Genomic DNA, 23,112 nt, shown 5'->3' on the forward strand with positions numbered 1-23,112 from the left:
TCATCTTTGAATCAGCATTTCCATCTGGGTAGGAGATGGTAGCCCTGGATGACCAAAAACTGGTACCCTCTTGAACATCCTCTGATGGCAGGAGTGTTCTGGTAGTGTTCCCAACTGTCCCTCATTTGGAATCATATCCATCTGTTCCTCTTTCCCCTTCAGTTGTCTTTCATTTTGGTCCTATAATATAAAGTCCTTGTATAAAATGTATATTTGAAATACCAAGGCCCGGATTCACAAAGCACTTACGCCGACTTATCTAAAGATACGCCGCGTAAGTGCACGGATGCGCCGTCGTATCTATGCGCCTGAGTCTGCAAGCAAGATACGCCTGAAATTTGGCTTCATACGACCAACGTAAGTTTCCTACGCCGTCGTATCTTGGGCGCATATTTACGCTGGCCGCAAGGGGCGCTTCCATTGATTTACGCGCCGAATATGTAAATGACCGAGATACGCTTATTCACGAACGTACTTGCGCCCGTCGTTGTAAAATATATGGCGTTTACGTAAGGCGTACGTCCAGCGTAAAGTTACTCCACCTAAAGGAGGCGCATCCCATGCAAAGGTATGGACGACAGAACAGCCGTCGAATTTTACGTAGTTTACGAATAGGGCTGGACGTAGCTTACGTCACGTCGTAGGCAGTGATTCGACGTATCTTATGGAGTATTTTAGACATGATTCTGAGCATGCGCACTGGGATGCGTTCACGGTACGGAGCATGCGCCGTTCGTTCGGACCATCATTTGTATGGGGTTACAGTTCATTTAAATGGATCACGCCCACCGTCCACCTACTTTGAATTAGGCAGGCTTACGTCGAATAATTTATGTTATGTTGGCGCAACGTAGGGAGAGAGTGCTTTGTGAATACTGTTCTTGCCTCTCTATGTTACGTCAGCGTAGCGCATATGAGATGCGCTACGCCGGCAGAAAGATGCGCGGCTCTACGTGAATCCGGCCCCAAAAGTATTACACTAAGCTCCAACCAGCCGCAAAGATCTAATCTGAAATAATTGCATTGTAAAGTTTGCCATCCAAGCATAGCTTTTTTTGTTTGGTCTGCAGACTGAATGAAAGTGATCTAACAGATCCACGCTAAATAGCGCTGATGGACAAATCTTCCCCACTAGCTTTTGTTTTCTGCCACCCGCCATTGTCTGAATTTCCAAACAGTGACTGCAGCTGATAAGATGCAGTCATGGTTTGGACAGCAATTTTCTGTCCAGTTTCTTCAACCTTCAGTTTGAAGTCTGTAGAGTCAGGTGGTTCCGGCAGTGCCACCAACAGATTACGTTTTTGGTTGATTAAGCAGGAAACGGGCAAAATGTGGTTTGTGTATGACCACCTTTTGGATTAAAAAGCCAAAAAAATGTTAAACAATTTTTTGTACGAATTCTTCATTGTCCACATAATGGGGATGTGTCCTTTGCCTACATACTTTGCGCTAAAAAGTTGTCATTCTCAGAAAGTTGGATGTTATGAAATTTGATATAAGAAAAATAGATACAAGTACACATGAAGTAAATGTGACAAATGTTATCCCCTGCTTTGGTATCATAGATCATATTGTTACTGAATCACCCGATATGGAAAGTGAAACAACTGCATGGTGGGAAGATACAACAAGTAAATATTGAATAATGGTGTCGCTGTCTTTGTATTTGTTGATGACACTGTTCAGTTGCACTAAGAATCTTCATAGATAAGCACATGCTAATTCATGCCAGAGTCTCCAGTGTGTGCCAAGCCATTGGCAGGAGTGTATTAGTGCTAAGCAATTGCCATGCGTTTTCACCTACAAGTATTTACTACGTTCTGTTGGCTACTCCTGCTTGCTCTGGTGTCCAGCTTAGCACTGCATTTTGGATCTTAGCTTTACCAAGGAAATTGGGTTGGCTGCCTAGCTTTTATATTTTCTGTCATATGATATTGGAGGTAATAAAGCCATCTGTAGGGTATTACCCAACATTTCCCCTATTGCTCCCACCCACCCCACTTCCAAAAAACTAACCTTCAGATGTACCTGGGTCCACTATCATCTGATCTTCAGTGGCACCTCTTACAGGAGTGAAGACTGGTGACCCACCACCAGGACATGTGTTCATGCCTCCTGTCGACCAGTCTTGTTGCCTTCCCCTCGTCATGACATCATCACACTCCTCTGGAATCTTCAGGGCCGTGTGTATATATATATTGTATTTATTGGCGTATAACACTCACCTTTTTACCCTGAAAATAGAGGGTAAACTATGCCTGCGTGTTATACGCAGGGGGCTGTGGAAAGTTTTTTCCCTGAAACTTTCCTCTTAAAGTTAGGGTGCGTGTTATACGTAGGGTGACCACGTGTCCCGGTTTGCCCGGGATCGTCCCGTAATTTACATTTTCGTCCCGTGTCCCGGGAGCCTTCAAACCGGGACAATAGAGGGTCCCGGAATCAACTGCCTGCCAAGTCTGCAAGACTCACTGCCGCTGCTGCCACAGTGCCGCTTTAATTTAATCATTCTAAATCACTGGTTGCTAGGGACGCACCGCTTGGCATGTAGCAACCAGTGACGTCACCGTGTCCCGCTCTCCCTGACGCTCCGACTCCACCCCCACCTCCTCCTCCTCCAGCGGCCAGCCGCGGTTCTTGCAGCAGAGAGAGCAGCAGCATCGTTAGGGCAGGCACCTCACAGTGAGTCACTCACCGTCACCGACCAAGACCTCCTCCTCCCCCGCTCCAGAGGGCTCAGCTGCTGGACTCGATCGGCCGTTCGTGACCGACCTCCCGGCCGCGAGTCCCGACTCCCGCCCGCTGCCTTCGATATCTGGAGGTCTCCGACCGACGTGACCTCGCACATCTGCCGGTCTGACCTCCTCCGGCTCCAGCAGGAACAGGGCCCAGACAGGCTCCTCCCGGCTCCCGCCCGAGCGGCCCGATTCACTGCCTCAGTGCCTCCTAAAGTCCTGACTGACGCTGGCTGAAGACTACCCTGCTGAGGCCTGCTCCACCACCACCAGTGACCAGACTCCATTATATTTATATGATATCAAAAGGTGAGCAAATAGGGGCAATTAACAGTGACACTGGCTGGCAGCATCTGATGGGGGCACAGTAGCGACAATTCATGGGCACACTGGCATTTGAGGCACAATAGCGACAATTCATGGGCACACTGGCAGCATCTGATGGGGGCACAGTAGCGACAATTCATGGGCACACTGGCATTTGATGGGGCACAATAGCGACAATTCATGGGCACACTGGCAGCATCTGATGGGGGCACAGTAGCGACAATTCATGGGCACACTGGCATTTGAGGCACAATAGCGACAATTCATGGGCACACTGGCAGCATCTGATGGGGGCACAGTAGCGACAATTCATGGGCACACTGGCATTTGATGGGGCACAATAGCGACAATTCATGGGCACACTGGCAGCATCTGATGCGGGCACAGTAGCGACAATTCATGGGCACACTGGCAGCATCTGATGGGGGCACAGTAGCGACAATTCATGGGCACACTGGCAGCATTTAATGGGGCACAGTAGTGACAATTAATCGGCACACTGGCAGCATCTGATCTGATGGGCACAGTAGCGGCAATTGATAGGCACACTGGCAGAATCTGATGGGGCACAGTAGCGACAATTCATGGGCACACTGGCAGCATCTGATGGGGGCACATTAGCGACAATTCATGGGCACACTGGCAGCATCTGATGGGGCACAGTAGTAACATTTCATGGGCACACTGGCAGCATCTGGTGGGCACAGTAGCGACAATTCATGGGCACACTGGCAGCATCTGATGGGGCACAGTAGCAACAATTGCTGGACACACTGGCAGCATTTGATGGGGCACAGTAGTGGCATTTGATGGGGAACAGTGGCTGCATTTGATGGGGAACAGTGGCGGCATTTGATGGGAACAGTGGCGGCATTTGATGGGAACAGTGGCGACATTAGATGGGGCACAGTGGCTGCATTTGATGGCACAAGTGACTGCATTTGATGGCACAAGTGACTGCATTTGATGGCACGAGTGACTGCATTTGATGGCACGAGTGATTGCATTTGATGGCACAAGTGATTGCATTTGATGGCACGAGTGATTGCATTTGATGGCACGAGTGATTGCATTTGATGGCACAAGTGATTGCATATGATGGCACAAGTGATTGCATATGATGGGGCACGGTGGTGGCATTAGATAGGGCACAGTGGTGGCATTTGATGGGGCACAAGTGATTGCATCTGATGGGGCACAAGTGATTGCATTTGATGGGAACAGTGGCGGCATATGATGGGAACAGTGGCGGCATTAGATGGGGCACAGTGGTGGCATTTGACGGGCACAAGTGACTGCATTTGATGGGGCACAAGTGACTGCATTTGATGGGGCACAAGTGGCTGCATTTGATGAGGCACAAGTGGTGGCATTAGATGGGGCACAGTGGCAGCATTTGATGGGGCCTAGGGCCCTCTTTTGATTTTGCACACGGGCCCGCTGATTTCATGATACGCCCCTGCCCCCAAAATACGCAAAAAAAAATGTAAAAAAACATATATTTTTTAGGGGGGGGGGGGGGGGTGTCCCTGAATGGCAGTTTGGAAATGTGGTCACCCTAGTTATACGCCGATAAATACGGTATATATATATACTGTAATATTGCTAAGTACTTTTTTTGTTGAGTACAAATCATTTTTAGAGAGAGAGCCATCTTGTTGAGCTAATAAAATATGTCATCAATTTACAATTCAAATTTTATAATCCATCTTTTTTAGCATATATTTTTGAAAGAGATGCGCTACGCCGGCCAAAAGATGCGCCGAGCTACCTGAATCTAGCCCATAGTCTGCCTTTGTTGACCTCCATGAGAAAATGTTTAGCTGCCTCTGGCTTTAATACTTTTTAAGCTTTAATGGCTCATTAGCATCTTGATAGTACTATATAATTAGATTACTGTATCTAAAATATGTGTATATTTTATAATGTTATTTTCATATCGTGGTGTCCACAGCTCTCCATGTAAGCTGCGCTTAAATGTGTCATGTTTGAAAGTGTCCCTCTCTGGTAGCACTATATTGGGGTCATTTAATACATGTAAATGTTCTCTTATCACAGGAACCTTTATTACTGTCAATTCTGATGTAGAGGTTAGCTCTGTTGGCGAGGAACCAAAATTAACTACAGGTAAATTGCTTTAGGTGCGTCTTCTGTGTTATATGGAGTGAGAGAGTGCAGACTGCTTTGCTCTGGCATTGCACATGTAGTCCTAGTATGTGTATGTATGCATGTGAGCAGAGCCGTCAATGGGGGGAGGGTTGCCAGTTGCCACCTGTTTAAGATTCACCCGCACAGTCCGTGTTTTGAATCATGTGTCCGGGTTTCAGGCAGACTGAAACCCGGACACATTTTTCAAACCGGGCTGTGGCTCCCCAAGTAACCAAAACGTTCACACTGCGGGCGGCTGTCTGAGGGCAGGTTTGGCATCACTAGGGGGGCAGGGCGATGATGTCAGAAAAAGTAATTTGGCCACACCCACTATTCTCTACGACACACTATGTGCACCACATTATTACTCTACTTGGGGCACCCAAAGGTGTCCCAGGCCGCTAAAGTGTTCAGGTTTGGCTTGAAAAAAAGGTGGCAACCCTAGGGTAGAGCCAGTCCTCCAGTACCGAGCCTGGGTGGCATCAGTTCAGAATTGGGCACGGGAGCAGAGAGGGGACTCTTTAAAATACCTTTGGGCGCATGCACAGTAATCCCCATGGGCTGTAGCTGCCAGCGATTAAATAAGTTCCCTGGGCTCCATCAGTTCAGCAGCAGAGGCCAGGGACAGTGAGGGGGGACTATATACTAATTTTTGGGAGCAGGCCAAGTTATCATCTTCTTCCATATAAATCTGGCAGTGCAAGCTAGAACTTTAATTTAGCTTTTGGAAGTCCCCTCTCTATTCCCGGCCCCTGCTGCTAAACTGATGGGGCCTAGGGAACTTTTATTTAATTGCTGTGAGCAGCAGCTGGTAGGACTACTGTGCAAGCACAATAAAGTAATTTAACCCCTCAGCACAAGCCGTAAGCATAGATGCAGCACTATGTACTTACCGTTCTGAAAATGTGCTCCCAGCAGGGTAGCTCTTGGGGATCGGGAACTTGCATCGGGAGCTTTACGATCATGTGACTGCTCTGACAGCTAATCACAGTGGTCACATGATCCAAATGCCCACCTCCTTCAAGGCTTTTAAAGATCTTAAAGGGGCTGGAGGTTGGAAGGGGTTAAAGGCAGAGATTGTTATAGAGTGCTGGGGGAGGGCTGCCAGGCAGGTTGTATGGGACCCCATTATTTCTAATGGTTGGCCTTGCATGTGAAATAGGGACCTTAAAATGTTAGATTCTTGAGGGCAGGGACTGATGTGAATATACAGTATATAAACTGCTGTGTAAATTGTTGGAGCTATAGAAATACCTATAAAAAAATATTTTCCAAACAAGGAAAAAACACTGCGCTAAACGATAAGTGTATAAACATGAGAGAGTCACAAAATGATATTGGGATAAAAAGCTGCCAGTACCAAAAACCTAGGATACCAGAAGTTTAGCAACAATTAGCTGGATTCAGGTAGATGAGCCTATCGTTATGCAGGCGTAGCGTATCGCATTTACGCTACGCCGCCGTAAGTTAGAGAGGCAAGTGCTGTATTCACGAAGCACTTGCGTCCTAAGTTACGGCGGCGTAGCGTAAATGTTCTGGCCTAAGTGCGCCTAATTCAAATTGTGAAGAGGTGGGCGTGTTTTATGCTAATGAATCGTGACCTGACGTGATTGACGTTTTTTACGAACGGCGCATGCACCATCCGTGGACATATCCCAGTGCGCATGCTCCAAATTACGCCGCAAAGACTTATTGGTTTCGACGTGAACGTAAATTATGCCCAGCCCCATTCACGGACGACTTACGCAAACGACGTAAAAATTTTAAAATTCGACGCAGGTCCGACGTCCATACATAACATTGCCTGCGCCATCTTTTTGGTGGAATATCTTTAGGCCTGAAAACGGTTTACGTAAACGGCGTATCTTTACTGCGACGGCCGGGCGTACGTTCGTGAATAGGTGTATCTCGCTGATTTACGCATTCTAGGTGTAAATCAGCGTACACGCCCCTAGCAGCCGGCGGAAATAGGCAGCTAAGATACAACGGCGTAGGAGACTTACGCCGGTCGTATCTTAGCAACATTTAAGCGTATCTCAGTTTGAGCATACGCTTAATGTTACGACGGCGTATCTACTGATACGCCCGTCGTAAGTTTCCTGAATCTAGCTACTTATATATAATGAGGTACAGCGCTAAGTGAAAAAACGTGATGAACCAATTGTAAAAAACAAATGTTGATAAATGGCTAAACAAGAGTTAAACCAATATGACAACTAGATACAAAATAAATATGTACATAAAAAGATAAATGAAAACTGTGAAAAAAAAGTTCCAAAATTGGTGAATGGAAATAAGCCAAAACAAGGCAGAAAGTCCATATACTGTGATTCACATCGGTGCATATAGGTTGAATGTGTAAAGAGAGATATCTTCTTCCACCAAGAGAACACCCAAATAGTGATAATGTAGTCTCCTTACCAGAGGTGGATGACCGTTATTACAGCCGTCTCTCTAGGCACAGGGATTTAGGGCCAGATTCACAAATGAAATACGACGGCGTATCTCCTGATACGCCGTCGTATCTCTGTTTCTATCTATGCGACTGATAGAATCAGTTACGCATAGATAGCCATAAGATCCGACAGGTGTAATTGTTTTACACTGTCGGATCTTAAGATGCAATGCCGCGGCGGCCGCTGGGGGGAGTTCGCGTCGTAAACCAGCGTCGGATATGCAAATTAGGAGTTACGGCGATCCCCAACGTTTTTTTGCGTTCGCTACGTCGCCGCTAGTTTCGTTTCCCGTCGCAAAGTTAGTAGTTTTTTTTGGTGCCTTAACTTTACACAGCAATCGTATTGCTGTGTAAAGTATGGCCGTCGTTCCCGCGTCGAAATTTAAAAAATAACGTCGTTTGCGTAAGCCGTCCGGGAATACGGAATTACGCTATGGGCGTCGCCGTTCAAAAAAATGACGTCACTTCGCGCAAAGCACGGCGGGACTTCGAAAACGGAGCATGCGCGGTAGGTCCGGCGCGGGAGCGCGCCTAATTTAAATGGCACACACCCATTTGAATTGGCCCGCCTTGCGCCGGAGGCCGCCGGCGTAGGTTTTCATCGCAAGTGCTTGGTGAATCAGGCACTTGCGATGAAAAATTGCGGCGGTGTAACGTATCTAGGATACGTTACGCCGCCGCGATTCTACGTGAATCTGGCCCTTAAAGTCTCCCAAATAGACTCACTCCAAACGGTCGTTTTTAGGCAAAGTCTCCAAACTAGACTCACTCCAGATATTCGTTTAAAGCATAGGGTGATAATACAATGTCTCATGAAATGAGAAACGAAAAAGTCCCCATAGCATAATAACGTTTAAAAAGTGGTTTATTCAACTAAATGGTTGCACTTACACTTAAGCTGAAAAAGTCTCGCAGTGAGTGTAAACATGGAGGGATGCGGCGTCTCCTCGAATTTTCTCCTGTCCGTTGGGCTCCATAGCTGTGTAACTCTGTGTATAGAACGTGATGACGTCGACTCAGCTAGGCCACGGCTGGGTTCTTAAAGGGGAACGTACATGTACGCCCTTGTGCCCAGCCGTGCCATTCTGTCGACGTATATCGTCGTGCGGCGGTCCTTAAGTGGTTAAGAAAAAAAAATAGTTTTGGATAGCGGTGCAGGGTGTGCAGCTCTGTTGGGTTTTTATCGTTGTCTGTGCCCCCATTAGGGAGATTTACCATCTCAATTTGTCCGCATGCGGCCAAAGCTGGGGGGGGGGGGCGCTGGAGAGCCTCGGAAACAGCCGGAAAGGCCCGAGGACACCTCAGCTGACCTCGGCAAACCTCGGGAAAGTCTCCGTTCCCAAGGAGTGCCAAGGTCAGCCAAGCTGTTCTCGGGTCTTTCCGTGCATTTCCGAACGGCGCCGATCGGCTGCGATTAGCGCTATTCGGCTCCGGCACCCCCCTCCCCCAACTCAGGCCAAATGCGGTACTGCACACCGCTTTTGCCCGAATCCTGCTCGTTTACGAGACAACACTCGCAAACCGAGTTAGGATTTTTTTAAATACAGTGCTTGTATTGCGAAACGCTCGTTAAACGCGTAATCTGAGGTTCCACTGTACATTGTTTGATCCTAATGTGCTTATGTCAATGCGCTTTTATTTTTGCTGACTTATACCTGAGTGGTTGACCATGGAGTGGTAGCCTTTGGTTTGTGGACCACCACTGGAAGAGGGACTGCCAGCTAAGACAAATTTGCTATATACTGTATATACACCAGCAGGGTGGCAGATGCATACGTCCGTTTTATTTTTAAGATTTTATCTCTACACCTTTATGCCCATATCCTTTTAGTAGCCTGTAAGTTTACCTGCCCTATATAATGCCAACAGGAAAGTTTTAATAGAGAACCATAGTTCTAGCATTAATGAACATAAGGAAATAATTCCTACAATGAACTCACAAATTGCTTCTATGTGTTTGCCTTTGTTTTTATGACTTTATTGTCCCTACTGCTATTTTTATTTTTTACTTCTTTTCTTCTCTGCAAATCTCTGTTGTCAATCGGGCATGCCTGTAGAGCAGCTGGCACACAATTTGCAATTTGATGCCAACGACAAACAAAACGTAAACTGTAGAGCTAGTAGCATAAAGTAAGGCGAAATAGCCTCAAAAGCATATGAAATAAAAATTCTGTGAATTATTTTTTCTTTTTATATACTTACTAATTGAATTCTTATAATATTGTTATCTTCTGCTTTGGTACCTTAGAAAATGTTGTTACTGAAACACCCCATATGGAAACTGAACAAACTACACGGCAGAACGTTAAAACAAGTAAATATCGATAAATGGTGACACTGTTCAGTTGCGCTTAGAATCTTCATAGACTTGTACATGCGCCGCCTTTCTGAATTGTGCTGTAGTTCATGCTGGAGCTTCCATTGCGTGCTATGCTATCAAAAGCAGGAGCTATATTATCAAGCAGTTTAGTACGTGTTCATCTACATGGCGTTTGGCGCTTTTTGTTTGCTCTGGTGCTCAGCTTAGTGCTGCATTCTTTAGCTAAGTTCTACTGTGGGAGCTGGATTGGCTTTCTAGCTTTTTCCCTGTCCATCATGTGATACTGGAGGTATTAAAGCTCATCTCTGGGGTAATTCTCAAAATGCCCCCAATCCCATTCTCCAAACCCATCCACCCCCCCCCCCCCCCCCCCCACCACCACTCAGGACTGGAGACTGGGGACTCACCAATGCAGTCCAGGCCTCCTGCTGAGCAGTATTGTTGCTTCCCCTTGCCATTACATCTTCACACCTTGCTATAGTCCTCACTCAGGGCCCCATGAAGATCCCACTGATGGGCCCAATAGGAAGTGTCCAAATCACCAGGCAGCGTTGTGGTCATCCAGTAGGAAGAGTCAGGACTTGATGTGTCCTAAATTCAAGTGATCATTTGGGCACTATATTGTCAACAGTATTGGGACACCTGCCTTTACACGCACATAAACTTTAATGGCATCGCAGTCTTAGTCCGTAGGGTTCAATATTGAGTTGGCCCACCCTTTGCAGCTATAACAACTTCAACTCTTCTGCAGGGCTGTGGAGTCGGAGTCGAGGAGTCGGGGTCGGGGGAAATTTTGGGTACCTGGAGTCGGAGTCGGCAAACAATGCACCGACTCCGACTCCGACTCCTACTAAATTTAGATTGGAATTTAAAAAAAAATTCCAACAGGAGTTTTATAAAGCACTAAAAGAAGTTGAAAAGGCGGATCGCTCATCAAAACTTACTGTTGAAGAAGCCATCCTTGTTTATCCAGAGATCGTTAGTGATGTGGCCAGAATAGTTACTGCAATGCCACCCACCCAAGTCAGTGTCGAAAGATTATTTTCAGCCCTAAAAATAATAAAGTCTGACTTAAGAGCCTCTATGAAAGAGGATCTGGCAGAGGCAATTCTCTTCCTTAGAACTCTACATTGAATTGATTTGCTAAGCCTATAACTACATTTCAAGATTAATATAAACCATTTCTAGGTTTTACAGATTTTGTTTTTTGTTCATTATAGATAAGCTTTGTTTTTGTTCTAAAACAACCAAATAATGTGGTTTGTATTTTTGAACTGGTAAAGATCCTGTTCCTGATGTTTATGCCTGCTGCTACTATCCAGCCACTTGATTGTTTTCATTGTGTTTGTCTTTTGCTTAAACTGTGCAATACAGTAGACTGTTGGCTTCCCAGCCAGTAGTCCTGTGGTTGCGTTTCTTTCCCTCAAGGAATGTATAAAATACATTCGCATATTAATACAGAGGAGTCGGAGTCTCGGAGTCAGAGTCGGAGTCGGCAGTACATAAAACTGAGGAGTCGGAGTCGGAGTCGGAGTCGGAACATTTATCTACCGACTCCACAGCCCTGCTCTTCTGGGAAGACTGTGCACGAGGTTTAGGAGTGTGTCTATGGGAATGTTTGACCATTCTTCCAGAAGCGCATTTGTGAGGTCAGGCACTGATGTTGGATGAGAAGGCCTGGCTCGCAGTCTCTGCTCTAATTCATCCCAAAGGTGTTCTATTGGGTTGAGGTCAGGACTCTGTGTAGGCCAGTCAAGTTTCTCCTCCCCAAACTCGCTCATCCATGTCTTTATGGACCTTGCTTTGTGCACTGGTCCAAATCATTTGGTGGAGGGGGGATTATGGTGTGGGGCTGTTTTTTAGGGGTTGGGCTTGTCCCCTTAGTTCCAGTGAAGGGAACTCTTAAGGTGTCAGCATACCAAGATATTTTGGACAATTTCATGCTCCCAACTTTGTGGGAACAGTTTGAGGACGACCCCTTCCTGTTCCAACATGACTGCGCACCAGTGCACAAAGCAAGGTCCATAAAGACATGGATGAGCGAGTTTGGGGTGGCAGAACATGACTGGCAGTTCTGACCTCTGTGAGCCAGACCTTCTTGCCAACATCAGTGCCTGACCTCACAAATGTGCTTCTGGAAGAATGGTCAAACATTCCCATAGACACACTCCTAAACCTTGTGGACGGCCTTCCCAGAAGAGTTAAAGCTGCCATAGCTGTAAAGGGTGGGCCAACTCAATATAGGGACGAAGACTGGGATGCCATTAAAGTCCATGTGCGTGTAAAGGCAGGCATCCCAATACTTTTGACAATAAAGTGTATATATTGGGGCAGTAAGCTAGCGGAGGGGATAACGGTTAATTTGGGGGGGGGGGGGGGGTAAATACTAATAACTTGATGGCGCTGTTTAGTTGTGCTTGGCATCTTTACAGACAAGTACATGCTCCATCTTCTTCCTAGATTGCACTGTAACTCATGCCAGGGTCTCCAATCTGTGCTGTGCCATGAATATTTTAGCTCCAAGCAGTTGCTGTGCATTCAGTATGCGCTTGCCTAGGAGCATTTGCCTTGCACTGTGTATTGCTGGTTCTCCCTGCTTGCTCTGGTGTGCAGGTTGTTGCATGTGCGAGAGCTTAGGGAGTTGGTTTGCAAAGCTTTTTTTTCTTGTTTTTCGGGTGATGCAGAAGGGTTTCTTTAAATTTGACCCTTCAGTTCCACTTTTTATAATTACCAATCTGAAATATGTTTGAATTTTTATTTTTTGCTTTTTTCCCCTTAATATTGTGGTGTTTAATTCTGCCTAGTTTGAAAGTGTCCTTCTCTGATAGCACTATATTTATGTAACAGTTATCTTATCACAGGAATCTTTATTACAGTCATTCCTGATGTAAAAGTTAGTTCTGTTGGCAAAGAACCAGACTTGACTACAGGTAAATTACTGTAGGTTTATCTTCTTGTGTTTTACTGAGTGGGTGCAAACCACTTTTGCTCTAGGATTGTTAAAATTTAAGCTTTTTCTTTATAGTCACTTTGAATTTTGAAAAGACAACATAATTTGTATTGCACACATATTTGTAGTTATTTATGGGCAGCAGAGTTGCTTAGTTGGTAGCACTAGTGCTTTGCAGCACTGGGTTCCCCAGTTTTGGGTCATGGTCAGGACGCTACCTAATCTGCATGGAGTTGTGTGTCCTCCCTGTGCTTGCATGGGTTTCCTCCCACACTCCAAAGACATGCTAGTAGGATAAATGGTTCCTGTCCAAATTGTGCTTAGTATGTGTATGCATGCATGTGAGCAGAGCTGCTGATAGGGGGGTAGAACTATCCCTCCTGTACCGTATCTGGGTCCAATTAGTTCAGTAGTAGCAGAGGGGGACTTTTTAAATACCTTTGGGTGCATGCACGGATTTTCCAGGGACTGTGGCTGCCAGCAATGATAAAAGATCCCCGGGCTCATAATTTAAGCATCTGGGGCTTGGGATAGAATGGGAAACATTTACTCAGTTCCAGGAGCGGGTGGCGTAATCCTTTGTGCCGTGGCTCCCAACAATTTAATTAAAGTTCTTTAGCTAGATTCAGAGAGAGTTACGGTGGCGTATCAGTAGATACGCCGTTAAAACTCTGAATCTACGCCGTCGTAAATTTAAGCATATTCTGGAAACCAGATACGCTTAAATTAGGCTAAGATACGAGCGGCGTAAGTCTCCTACGCCGTCGCATCTTAGGGTGCATATTTACGCTGGCCGCTAGGTGGCGCTTCCATTGTTTTCCGTGTCGAATATGCAAATGAGCAAGATACGCCGATTCACGAACATACATGCACCCGTCGCAATTAGTTACGCCGTTTACGTAAGAGATACGCCGGCGTAAAGATAAGGCTGCTCCCTAGGTGGCGCAGCCCATGCAAGGTATGGACGTCGGAACAAGCCTATCTTTTTACGTTGTTTGCGTAAGTCATACGCGAATAGGGCTGTGCGTAAGTTACGTTCACGTGTAGGCAGTGTTCGACGTATCTTAGGCATTCTATCCGACGCATGCGCACTGGGATACGTCCACGGATGGCACATGCGCCGTTCGTTGATAACGTCATTTGCGTGGGGTCATGCTTAATTTCCCTAAAACACGCCCACCTCTTCCTCATTTGAATTAGGCGCGCTTACGCCGGCACATTTACGTTACGCCGCCGTAACTTAGGACGCAAGTGCTTTGTGAATACAGCACTTGCCTCTCTAACTTGCGGCGGCGTAGCGTAAATACCATACGCTACGCCCGCACAAAGTTACGCTGCCCTACCTGAATCTGGCCACTTCTCTATAAATCCCCTGGGCAGGTCAGAACTTTAATTTAATTGTTGGGAGCAGCAGCAGGGATGACTACTATACCTTATTCCTTCAGCAAGCCCAGAACACCCTAGCCAATGGCTTGACAAAGGTGGAGAAGAGTTGAAATGCGTTGCCTGGCAAACGCACATATGTCCAGATGGAGGGAAGCAGTGAACTAAGTTTTCCCCATCAAAGGGAGCCCTACAGCTGTCAACATTTTGCAGGATTCACAAATGGTGGAGACTGGGAAGAGTTCTGTTACGGGCCAGCTGATGGCCTTGAAGAACTCTTTCTGGTGTCCACTGTTGGTTGATCCTGCAAAATTTGCACAGTGGTAGGGTCCTCTTCAATGGGGAACACTGAGTTCACAGATTACCTCTGACTTGACACGTGTGCATTGGCCAAGCAACATGTTTCGGAGTCTTTTCAACCTTTGTCAAGCTTCTGGTCACAGTGCTCTGGGCTTGCTGACATCAATGGGCACCACTACTGGTGGAGATTTAGAAGAACTGTTGCCAATGTCTACTATTAGTGGATCCTACACAATGTGCATAGTGGTAGTGTCTTCTTAGATGGGGATGCTAAGTCCACAGCTTCCCCTCCTCCTAGGCATGAGTGTGGTAACTAGGCAACACATTTAGGAGACTTCTCCACTTGTCAAGCCATTGGCCATGGTGCTTTGGCCTTGCAATCATCAATGGACACCAGTACTAACTGATACTTGTGAACTAAACTGACGCATAAATGTTAATATATTGTGAGATCCTTTGACTTTTAACTGAGTGGACCATGGAGTGGAGTGGTCTGTGGATCTCCACTGAAAAGGGATTGCCAGCTGAGCAAAATTGCCATATACTACCAGTCCCCCATGGTATCATATGCATTTCAGCTATATTTTGTTATATCTGTAGCCATTTGTGCCATATTATTTTAATGTCCTATAAGTTGAACTACCATTATTAATACTAATAGGAAATGTTTTGTTATCACAGTGAACCAAATTTCTAACATTGATGACCATAATAAGAAAATAACTCCTACAAAGAACTCACAAACTGTGACAGGTATAATCCATTTGTATGAATTTGTTTTTGTAAAATTGTCAGCCCTTTTTGTTATCACTTTTTTTCCTTCCCTATCATCAAAAGCAAGGCTCCGCCAATCTGGGGGAGCCTGTAGAGCGGTTTCCCACAAACGAGAAATAAAATGTAGAGTTAAAAATAATTTAAGGGATGATAACTGCAAGAGCATCTAAAATAAAAAGTGCTCTGAAATTTTAGATTTTTTTGTTAATACACAATAAATGACTCCTTATAATATTGTTATCCTCTGCTTTGGTACCATAGAACAAATTGTTACTGAAACACCCAATATGGAAACTGAAACAACTGCATGGCGGGACCTTAATACAAGTAAATATTAATAAATGGTGTCACTGTCTTTGTAGCCGTTGATGCTGTACACTTGCGCTTGGCATCTTCATAGACATGTGCATGTGCCGCCGACCTTCCTGAATTGTGCTGTAAGGCCAGAGTCTTCAATGCATGCCATGCCATCAACAGGGAGTACTTTGTATTAGATCCAAACAGTTGCTGCGCGCACAGTATGTGTTCACCTAGGAGCATTTACTGTATACTGCGTTATGTTGGCTCTTCCTGCTTGCTCTGGTGTTCAGCTTAGTGCTGCATTTTGTAACTCAGTTCTACCAAGTTGGATTGTCTTCCTTGCTTTTTCCTTGTCTGTCATGTGATACTGGATGTATTAAAGCTCATCTCTGGGAAATTTCTCAACATCACTCCCCATTCCAGTCCCAAATCAAAAATCAAAAACCCTTCTGAAGCACCATAAGTCCATCATCACCTGATCCTTTATAGCACCTTTTCGAGGACTAAAGACTGGAGACCCATCACTGCAGCCCATGCCTCCTGCTGGACCAGTCTTGATGCTTCCTCTCATCATAATATTATCTCACCACTGCTCTAGTCTTCAGAACCCTATGAGGATTCCACTGAATGATCCAATTGGAAGTGTCCGTGTCACTAGGCAGCGATGTGGGCATCCAGGATATAGCCCTCCCGCTCTTTATTCCAGAAGACAGAAGAGTCGGTCTGGCATTTCACATGACCATATTAAGCATTTGTGCTACTAAGTTGATAGTTTAATGGAAAGGGAGTAAGTATTTATAAATGGCATCTCCTCTCTTTCTATCTGTTAATGGCACTGTTTAGCTGCGCTTAGCATCTTCATAGATAAGTATACACTCTGCCTTTGTGTTATAATTCACGCCAGAGTTACCTCTGTGTGCCATGCCATCAGCAAGAGTATGTTAGCACCAAGTAGTTGCTGTGCATTTAGTGTGTATGCACTTAGATGCATTTCTCTATAAGATGGTCAGTTGGCTTTCCCTGCTTGCTTTGGTGTTCATTTCACTGCTACATTTCATTTCACTGGGAAATTTTTCAACATTCATCCCCATCCCCACATAAAAATAAACTCTTATGAAGCACCATCCATCATCACCTTAGTCTCCATAGCACCTCCTCTTCTAGGACTGAAGACCAGTGACCCACCACTGCAGTTTATGCCTCCTGCTGATCAGTCTTGTTGCCTCCTCTCTTTGTGACATTCAAGTGACCATTTGTCTCCTCTCTTTTTAGGAAGAATGTCTGTGTACCTAGTGAACTAGTCTACCTAAAAATAAGCTCTAGAATGTCTATCTACCTAGAATAAATGTCCATCAACTTAGAACTAAGCTCTAAAATGACCATCTACCTAGAAAGAATGTCCATCAACTTAGAACTAAGCTCTAAAATGTCCATCTACCAAGGAAGAATGTCCATCAACTTAGAACTAAGCTCTAAAATGTCCATCTACCTATAAAGAATGTCCATCAACCTAGAACTAAGCTCTAAAATGTCCATCTACCAAGGAAGAATGTCCATCAACTTAGAACTAAGCTCTAAAATGTCAATCTACCTAGAAAGAATGTCCATCAACCTAGAACTAAGCTCTAAAATGTCCATCTACCAAGGAAGAATGTCCATCAACTTAGAACTAAGCTCTAAAATGTCCATCTACCTAGAAAGAATGTCCATCAACCTAGAACTAAGCTCTAAAATCTCCATCTACCAAGGAAGAATGTCCATCTCCCTAGATATAATTTCCAGAATGTATGTCTACCTAGGGAGTTGGTTTTGTCAATTCCCTTTGTAGAACTAGGCTCCAGAATGTCTGTCTACCTAGAAAGAATGTCCATCTACCTAGGGAGTAGGACTTCCTAGAACTAAGCTCCAGAATGCCCATCTACCTAGGAAGTTGGTATAGCTAGATTTAAGCTCCAGAATGTCCTAGGAAGAAGAATATCCCGTCTATCTGTAACTAAGCTCTAGAATGTCCATCTACGTAGGAAGAATGTCCATCTACTTAGAAAGAATGTCTGTCTACCTAGGGAGTTGGTATACCTAGATATAAGCTCCAGAATATCCTAGGAAGAATGCCCGACTACCTGAAACTAAGCTCCAGAATGTCCATCTACATAGGAAGTATGTCCATCTAACTAGAGAGTTGGTTTACCTAGATATAAACTCCAGATTGTTGTCTACATATGGAGATGGTTTTGCCAACTCCCTAGGTAGAAATAAGCTCCAGAATGTCCATCTACCTAGGGAAAATGCCCATCTACCTAGGGAGTAAGTCTACCTAGAACTAAACTCCATAATGTCCATCTATCTAGGGAGCTGGTGTACCTAGAAAAAAGCTTGAGAATGTCCAACTACCTATTAAAGCTCTGCCTTGGGGAAAAAAATTCAAAGTCAACAACTACAAAATCATGTAGCTGTTGACTTTTACTATATGGACACTTATCTGTCCAGGGAGTCCGCAAATTCGGCACCCTAGCCGATCTTCTGATCGACGGTCGAGTGAAGCCAACGACATTCCAGGTAAGGGAACTCTGTAGTGAAGCCTTTCGGCTTCATGGCTGGTTCCCTACTGCACATGCCCGAAGTGTGCTGCACTTTCTGATTGGCCCGGTAGCGGCGGAAGGAGTAGGGGGCCAAACTTCCTGGAGACCCGGCCACGGCCTGGTCTCCCGAAAGTCGGGAAGTTTCCCCCCTCTCCCCTGAAAGGCGCTAAACGTGACACTGTGGGGGGGGGGGGGGGGGAAGCAATTAAGCAGAAGTTCCACTTTTGGGTGGAATCCGCTTTAAGTTGGTGTACCTAGATTTAAGCATCAGAATATGTGTCTACCTAGCGAGCTGGTTTTGCCAACTCCCTAGGTAGAACTAAGCTCCAGAATGTCTATCTACCCAAGAAGAATAGCCATCTACCTAGAACTAAGCTCTAGAATGTCCATCCACCTAGGAAGAATGCCCATTTACCTAGATATAAACTCCAGAATGTATGTCTACCTAGGGAGCTGGTTTTGCCAACTCCCTACGTAGAACTAGGCTCCAGAATGTCCATCTACCTAGGAAGAATGTCTGTTTACCTAGAAAGTTGGTTTACCTAGAACTAAGCTCAAGAAAGTCCCGTCTACCTAGGGAGCTGGTTTTTCCATCTCCTTAAGTAGCAAAAGGCTCCATAATGTCCATCATGTGATGCTAAAGGCATTAAAGTTAGCTGTTTAGCTAATTTACAGGTCTGCATTAACACATTCCTGACATGACAATGCTCCACCTTCTACCTTATATCATTTAAAACTATTCTTGACTTGAGCTTTAGGCAGTGACATTGCTATTCATCTGCTGCAGACAGGAGGAAGCATTTCCTCAGTTTCCTCTCCCTCCAACGATCAGACTGCAACATCATAGAATGAGAGGTTGCAACAGAGGATGCTCTATGTTAGATATTTGCGAACACAGCCGAGAACTGAATGGCGACCAGGATTTACATAAGTGTGTCATTTCTAAACCAGCATCCCAGTGCAGGAAGTGGACGGTGACTCTGGATGATGCCTGAACAGTGGTGCAATACTATACTATATATCCTGGTCAGCAGTACTTTGCACAATCAATCCCTTTGCTCTGCCTTCCTGTACACCTGTTCACATTTGCACTTTGAAAAGCAGGAGAGACCTGATCGACTCCCTTTGAATCTGATATCTTCTGTGCAGAGGATAAATAAGGCTGATATCAACCTATGATTATTATATCACAAATAGTTTTTCATTCTTATATAGTGTATTTTTTTGTATATTTTTTTAGGCCTTTTTATGTTGCAGAGCTTACATCTCCCCGTAAAAGTTGTTCTTAAATGTGTTCAGCTTAAAAGTGTCACACTCGGGGGTCTATTTGTAAGAAAAATTGCTGTAGGAATGCCTCAAGCATGTGCACGACCATCATGTGTTGGTAAAGCTGCTATATTTTGATACGTTTTTAAATTTCAAATTAAAAAAACGAATAGAGCGCTCCAACCTTAAGGAGTCTATATATAAATAAAAATTTTAAACGAATGTCACACACATTTGTGCAGGCTGGACAAAGTTACCCAAATTTCCTATAATAGATTAATTTCTATGATTGTCGGCTCTAACTGCATGCAAAGTCCGTTGTGCGATTGGGGGAAAATCAAATGTTCTCAGACTATTATCTCTGCAATTTGAAGGGCACCACTACTCCTTAGGCCTCTTTACACAAATTGGATGGTCCATTCACCCCTATGGACCAGTGGGTGTAAACGGACTTGTGTCTGTTTACACCTCCCTACCTCTGGTCAAATCAAGTTTGTCAAAAATAAACAGAAGGGTATCCATCCTCCTCCATCTAGGCTAGGTGGATTGGAGAGCAGTCAGTCGGGTGTAAATGGATAATGGAGAGTCTATTTACTCCTGGCCGCCCATAGGGCAGAGTGGGCTCTGTCCATGTCCGCTCTATATAAACTGAGTGGAGATGGATGACTCATCTGCCCACTCTGCTCTGATAAGCATGGGATCAGCGAACCAATCCCCTGCTGATCCTAATAGTGTCTGCCCTGTGTGAAGGGGGCTTTAACCCAATATGCTCAATGTGAAGCATGGTGGTGGAAGCAGTGTGTGGCTTTCCCGAGGCAGAGACAATTAATGCCTTGTACACACAAGCGGAATTTCCGACAGAAAAAGTCAGACGGAAGCTTTTCATTGGATATTCCGTGTGTATGCCCCATCGGACTTTTTCCATCGGAAACTCTGACGGAATTAGATAGAGAACATGTTTTCAATTTTTCTGATGAAAAAAATTTCTATCAGAATTTCCGTTTGTCTGGATTCCATTTCCAACGGACTAAAAACCACGCATGCTTGAAAGCATTGAACTTAATTTTTCTTAGCTCGTTGTAGTGTTGTACATCATTGCATTTTTGACGGTCGAAATTTGGTGTGACCGTGTGTATGCAAGACAGCTTGAGCGGAATTCCGTCCGAAAAACCGTCAGAGTTTATTCCGACAGGAAAACCGGTCGTGTGTACAGGACAAAACTGGTCTGGGGATGGGGAGAGGCAAAAATGGGAATTCTAGTGGAAAATATGTTTCCTTCCACTAGACCCCAATACGTTTCGGTACAGTGGTTTAAAACCAAGAACCCAATGTCTTAGTATGGCTCAGGAAAACCTCAGAACTAACGCATTGCAGAATCAAGTGCAAGGCTTTACTGGTCACCAAATGATATCCAAAACTTGTCAGGATCCAGATGTCCAAAGCTGACTGAGTATTTCCTTAAATTACTGCACTTTTAGTTGCAGCCAAATGTGTATTTTTAGTGGCTAGAAGGTAAGTATTTAAAGTGGATCTTCACCCTCTCCTCAACTTTCCACCGTTCACCTTCTACCCATACTCACAGAATTAGTTTTTTTTTTTTTAGGGAGAGAATTACTTTTTTGGGGACCCCCTCTCTTTTTTTCCTGGTTTCTCTCCTAGGCGAGAAATATCTTTACAATGCGTCAACCTCCTGGCATACTTGCGCCATGGATCCCAGGAGGCCACAGGGTATACTCTCTGGAACATGAGCAATGCTGAGTTATCAGGGGATGCCGGATATTTCTTTGTGGATTTTGCAGCTGCCCCCCCCGATGAAGCGTCAGAACACATGCGGGTCATCACAGGGCCCCTGCACAACCCGTAAGAAACAGAAATTTGCTCCCACATGACATGAATATGATAGCGCAGGACTGGGGGTGCTACAATGGAACGGAGAGGTGAGTATGTTTTTTGCCTACAACCCGGATGAAGCGGTAAGGGGGTAGGGGGGAATGGTGGGATTTGGGAAGGGGGGAGGGAGTGAAGTTCCTCTAAGTAGCCAGCAAATGATTTTGATTAAAGGGTAAACACTGGTGATTACTATGGGCTTTTGAAATTTTGTTTTAAGCCTTGCAGAGCGGGTGAAGAGTGGTGATAATTCACTCTAAGCCTTGATCTTGGCCTACTGGCTGGAAATATAAATTGTTTATGAATATTTATATAAATATATATATATATATATATATATATATATATATATATATATATATATATGTAGCGCTACCCCCGAAGGAGCCGCTGGTTGAATTTGGGGATCGGCCTTTTAAGTTACCCTGGCGTTGTCTAGGGGTGTAATTGTAGAAACAAACAGTGAGCGAAGGTCCAGACAGTGAAAAAAAGTTTTTTTCCAATGCTTTATTTTCCAGGCCAACATCAACATCAATTGGGAAGGGCAAAGTTGATGAATAGAGAGAGAGGAAGAACCTTGCAGTATCAGGCCTGGATATTAAATAGAGCAGTCAGTACTGCTCTATGTAGTACCAATTTGTAACTCGTCGCCACTCCAACTGAGTGGGTAAAGTGCCCCCGGACAGACCCCTTTTTACAGGCCTGGCAGCTGAGATGTCACTTAGGATTTCTGGGAGGAACGGGCCTCTCTCACAGACCTGGCTCGGGCCTCTGCCACAGGCCAATTACAATAACTTAGCTAGATAGATAGATGGAGCGAATCCTTCCAGTAGATTTCTGCATCGGTCACCAGATGACCGCAAATATACCTGTCAGTACTCTGGTCCCTGGATCCCCAATTGGTTTGTTCAGGCTCTGTTGGACGACCTGCCTCTGAGCCCTCCTCAAACCGACTCCCCAATCGAACGGCACCCAGCCTGGGATCCTTTCAATAGAACTGGGAACCCAGCCAGTCACTGGGGTCCCCTTATACTTCCGGATGAGGTTCCAAGTAGTCTGCAATTATGGCCAGGTGGGCCACGGGTGCCGCCGAGTGACACGGCGGGTCCCGCCTTCTGGAGCCTGCTTCGCTTATGACATCCCACTGGTCCAATCCGGGACCGCATCCCCGCTCCCGGCTCGGCGGCTCTGCTCTCCTCCTCGGCTCCTAAGCCTCCCCGGCTGCACTATGGCTCTGCACACCACGGCTGAGGTAGGTCAGTGATTGTGTATGTATGTAGGTCAGGTCAGTGTTAGTTGGTCAGGTCACTGGTCGGTGTATGTAGGACAGGTCAGGTTGGTGTATGTAGGACAGGACAGGTCAGTGTATGTAGGACAGGACAGGTCAGTGTATGTAGGACAGGACAGGTCAGTGTATGTAGGACAGGACAGGTCAGTGTATGTAGGACAGGACAGGTCAGTGTATGTAGGACAGGACAGGTCAGTGTATGTAGGACAGGACAGGTCAGTGTATGTAGGACAGGACAGGTCAGTGTATGCAGGGGAGGGCTGGCAGGGGGGCAGGGTGGAAATCTCCCCCCGGGCTGGTGACACTATGCACAGCCACCTGAGGTAAGGGGGCCCTCTGTGCGGACTCTGAGGTAAGGGGGCCCTCTGTGCGGACTCTGAGGTAAGGGGGTCCTCTGTGCGGA

At 45.5% G+C, this 23,112-nt stretch overlaps 1 protein-coding gene across 8 annotated transcripts in view; it reads left to right on the plus strand.

The window, feature by feature from the left end:
• Positions 1-23,112, plus strand: part of VSIG4 (V-set and immunoglobulin domain containing 4) — an 81,279-nt gene that overhangs the window by 42,457 nt on the left and 15,710 nt on the right. For 3 of the 8 annotated variants that reach the window (XM_040322917.1, XM_040322920.1, XM_040322921.1), the window contains 5 exons: positions 5,118-5,186; positions 9,911-9,976; positions 12,844-12,912; positions 15,297-15,368; positions 15,651-15,716. In XM_040322917.1, the coding sequence (XP_040178851.1) occupies positions 5,118-5,186; positions 9,911-9,976; positions 12,844-12,912; positions 15,297-15,368; positions 15,651-15,716 (342 nt within the window). The remainder of the gene's footprint in view (positions 1-5,117; positions 5,187-9,910; positions 9,977-12,843; positions 12,913-15,296; positions 15,369-15,650; positions 15,717-23,112) is intronic. The other 5 variants (XM_040322919.1, XM_040322922.1, XM_040322918.1 and 2 more) reach the window with 4 other exon arrangements.

This window comes from Rana temporaria, chromosome 9, assembly GCF_905171775.1.
Source record: "Rana temporaria chromosome 9, aRanTem1.1, whole genome shotgun sequence".
NCBI classification, from domain to species: domain Eukaryota; kingdom Metazoa; phylum Chordata; class Amphibia; order Anura; family Ranidae; genus Rana; species Rana temporaria.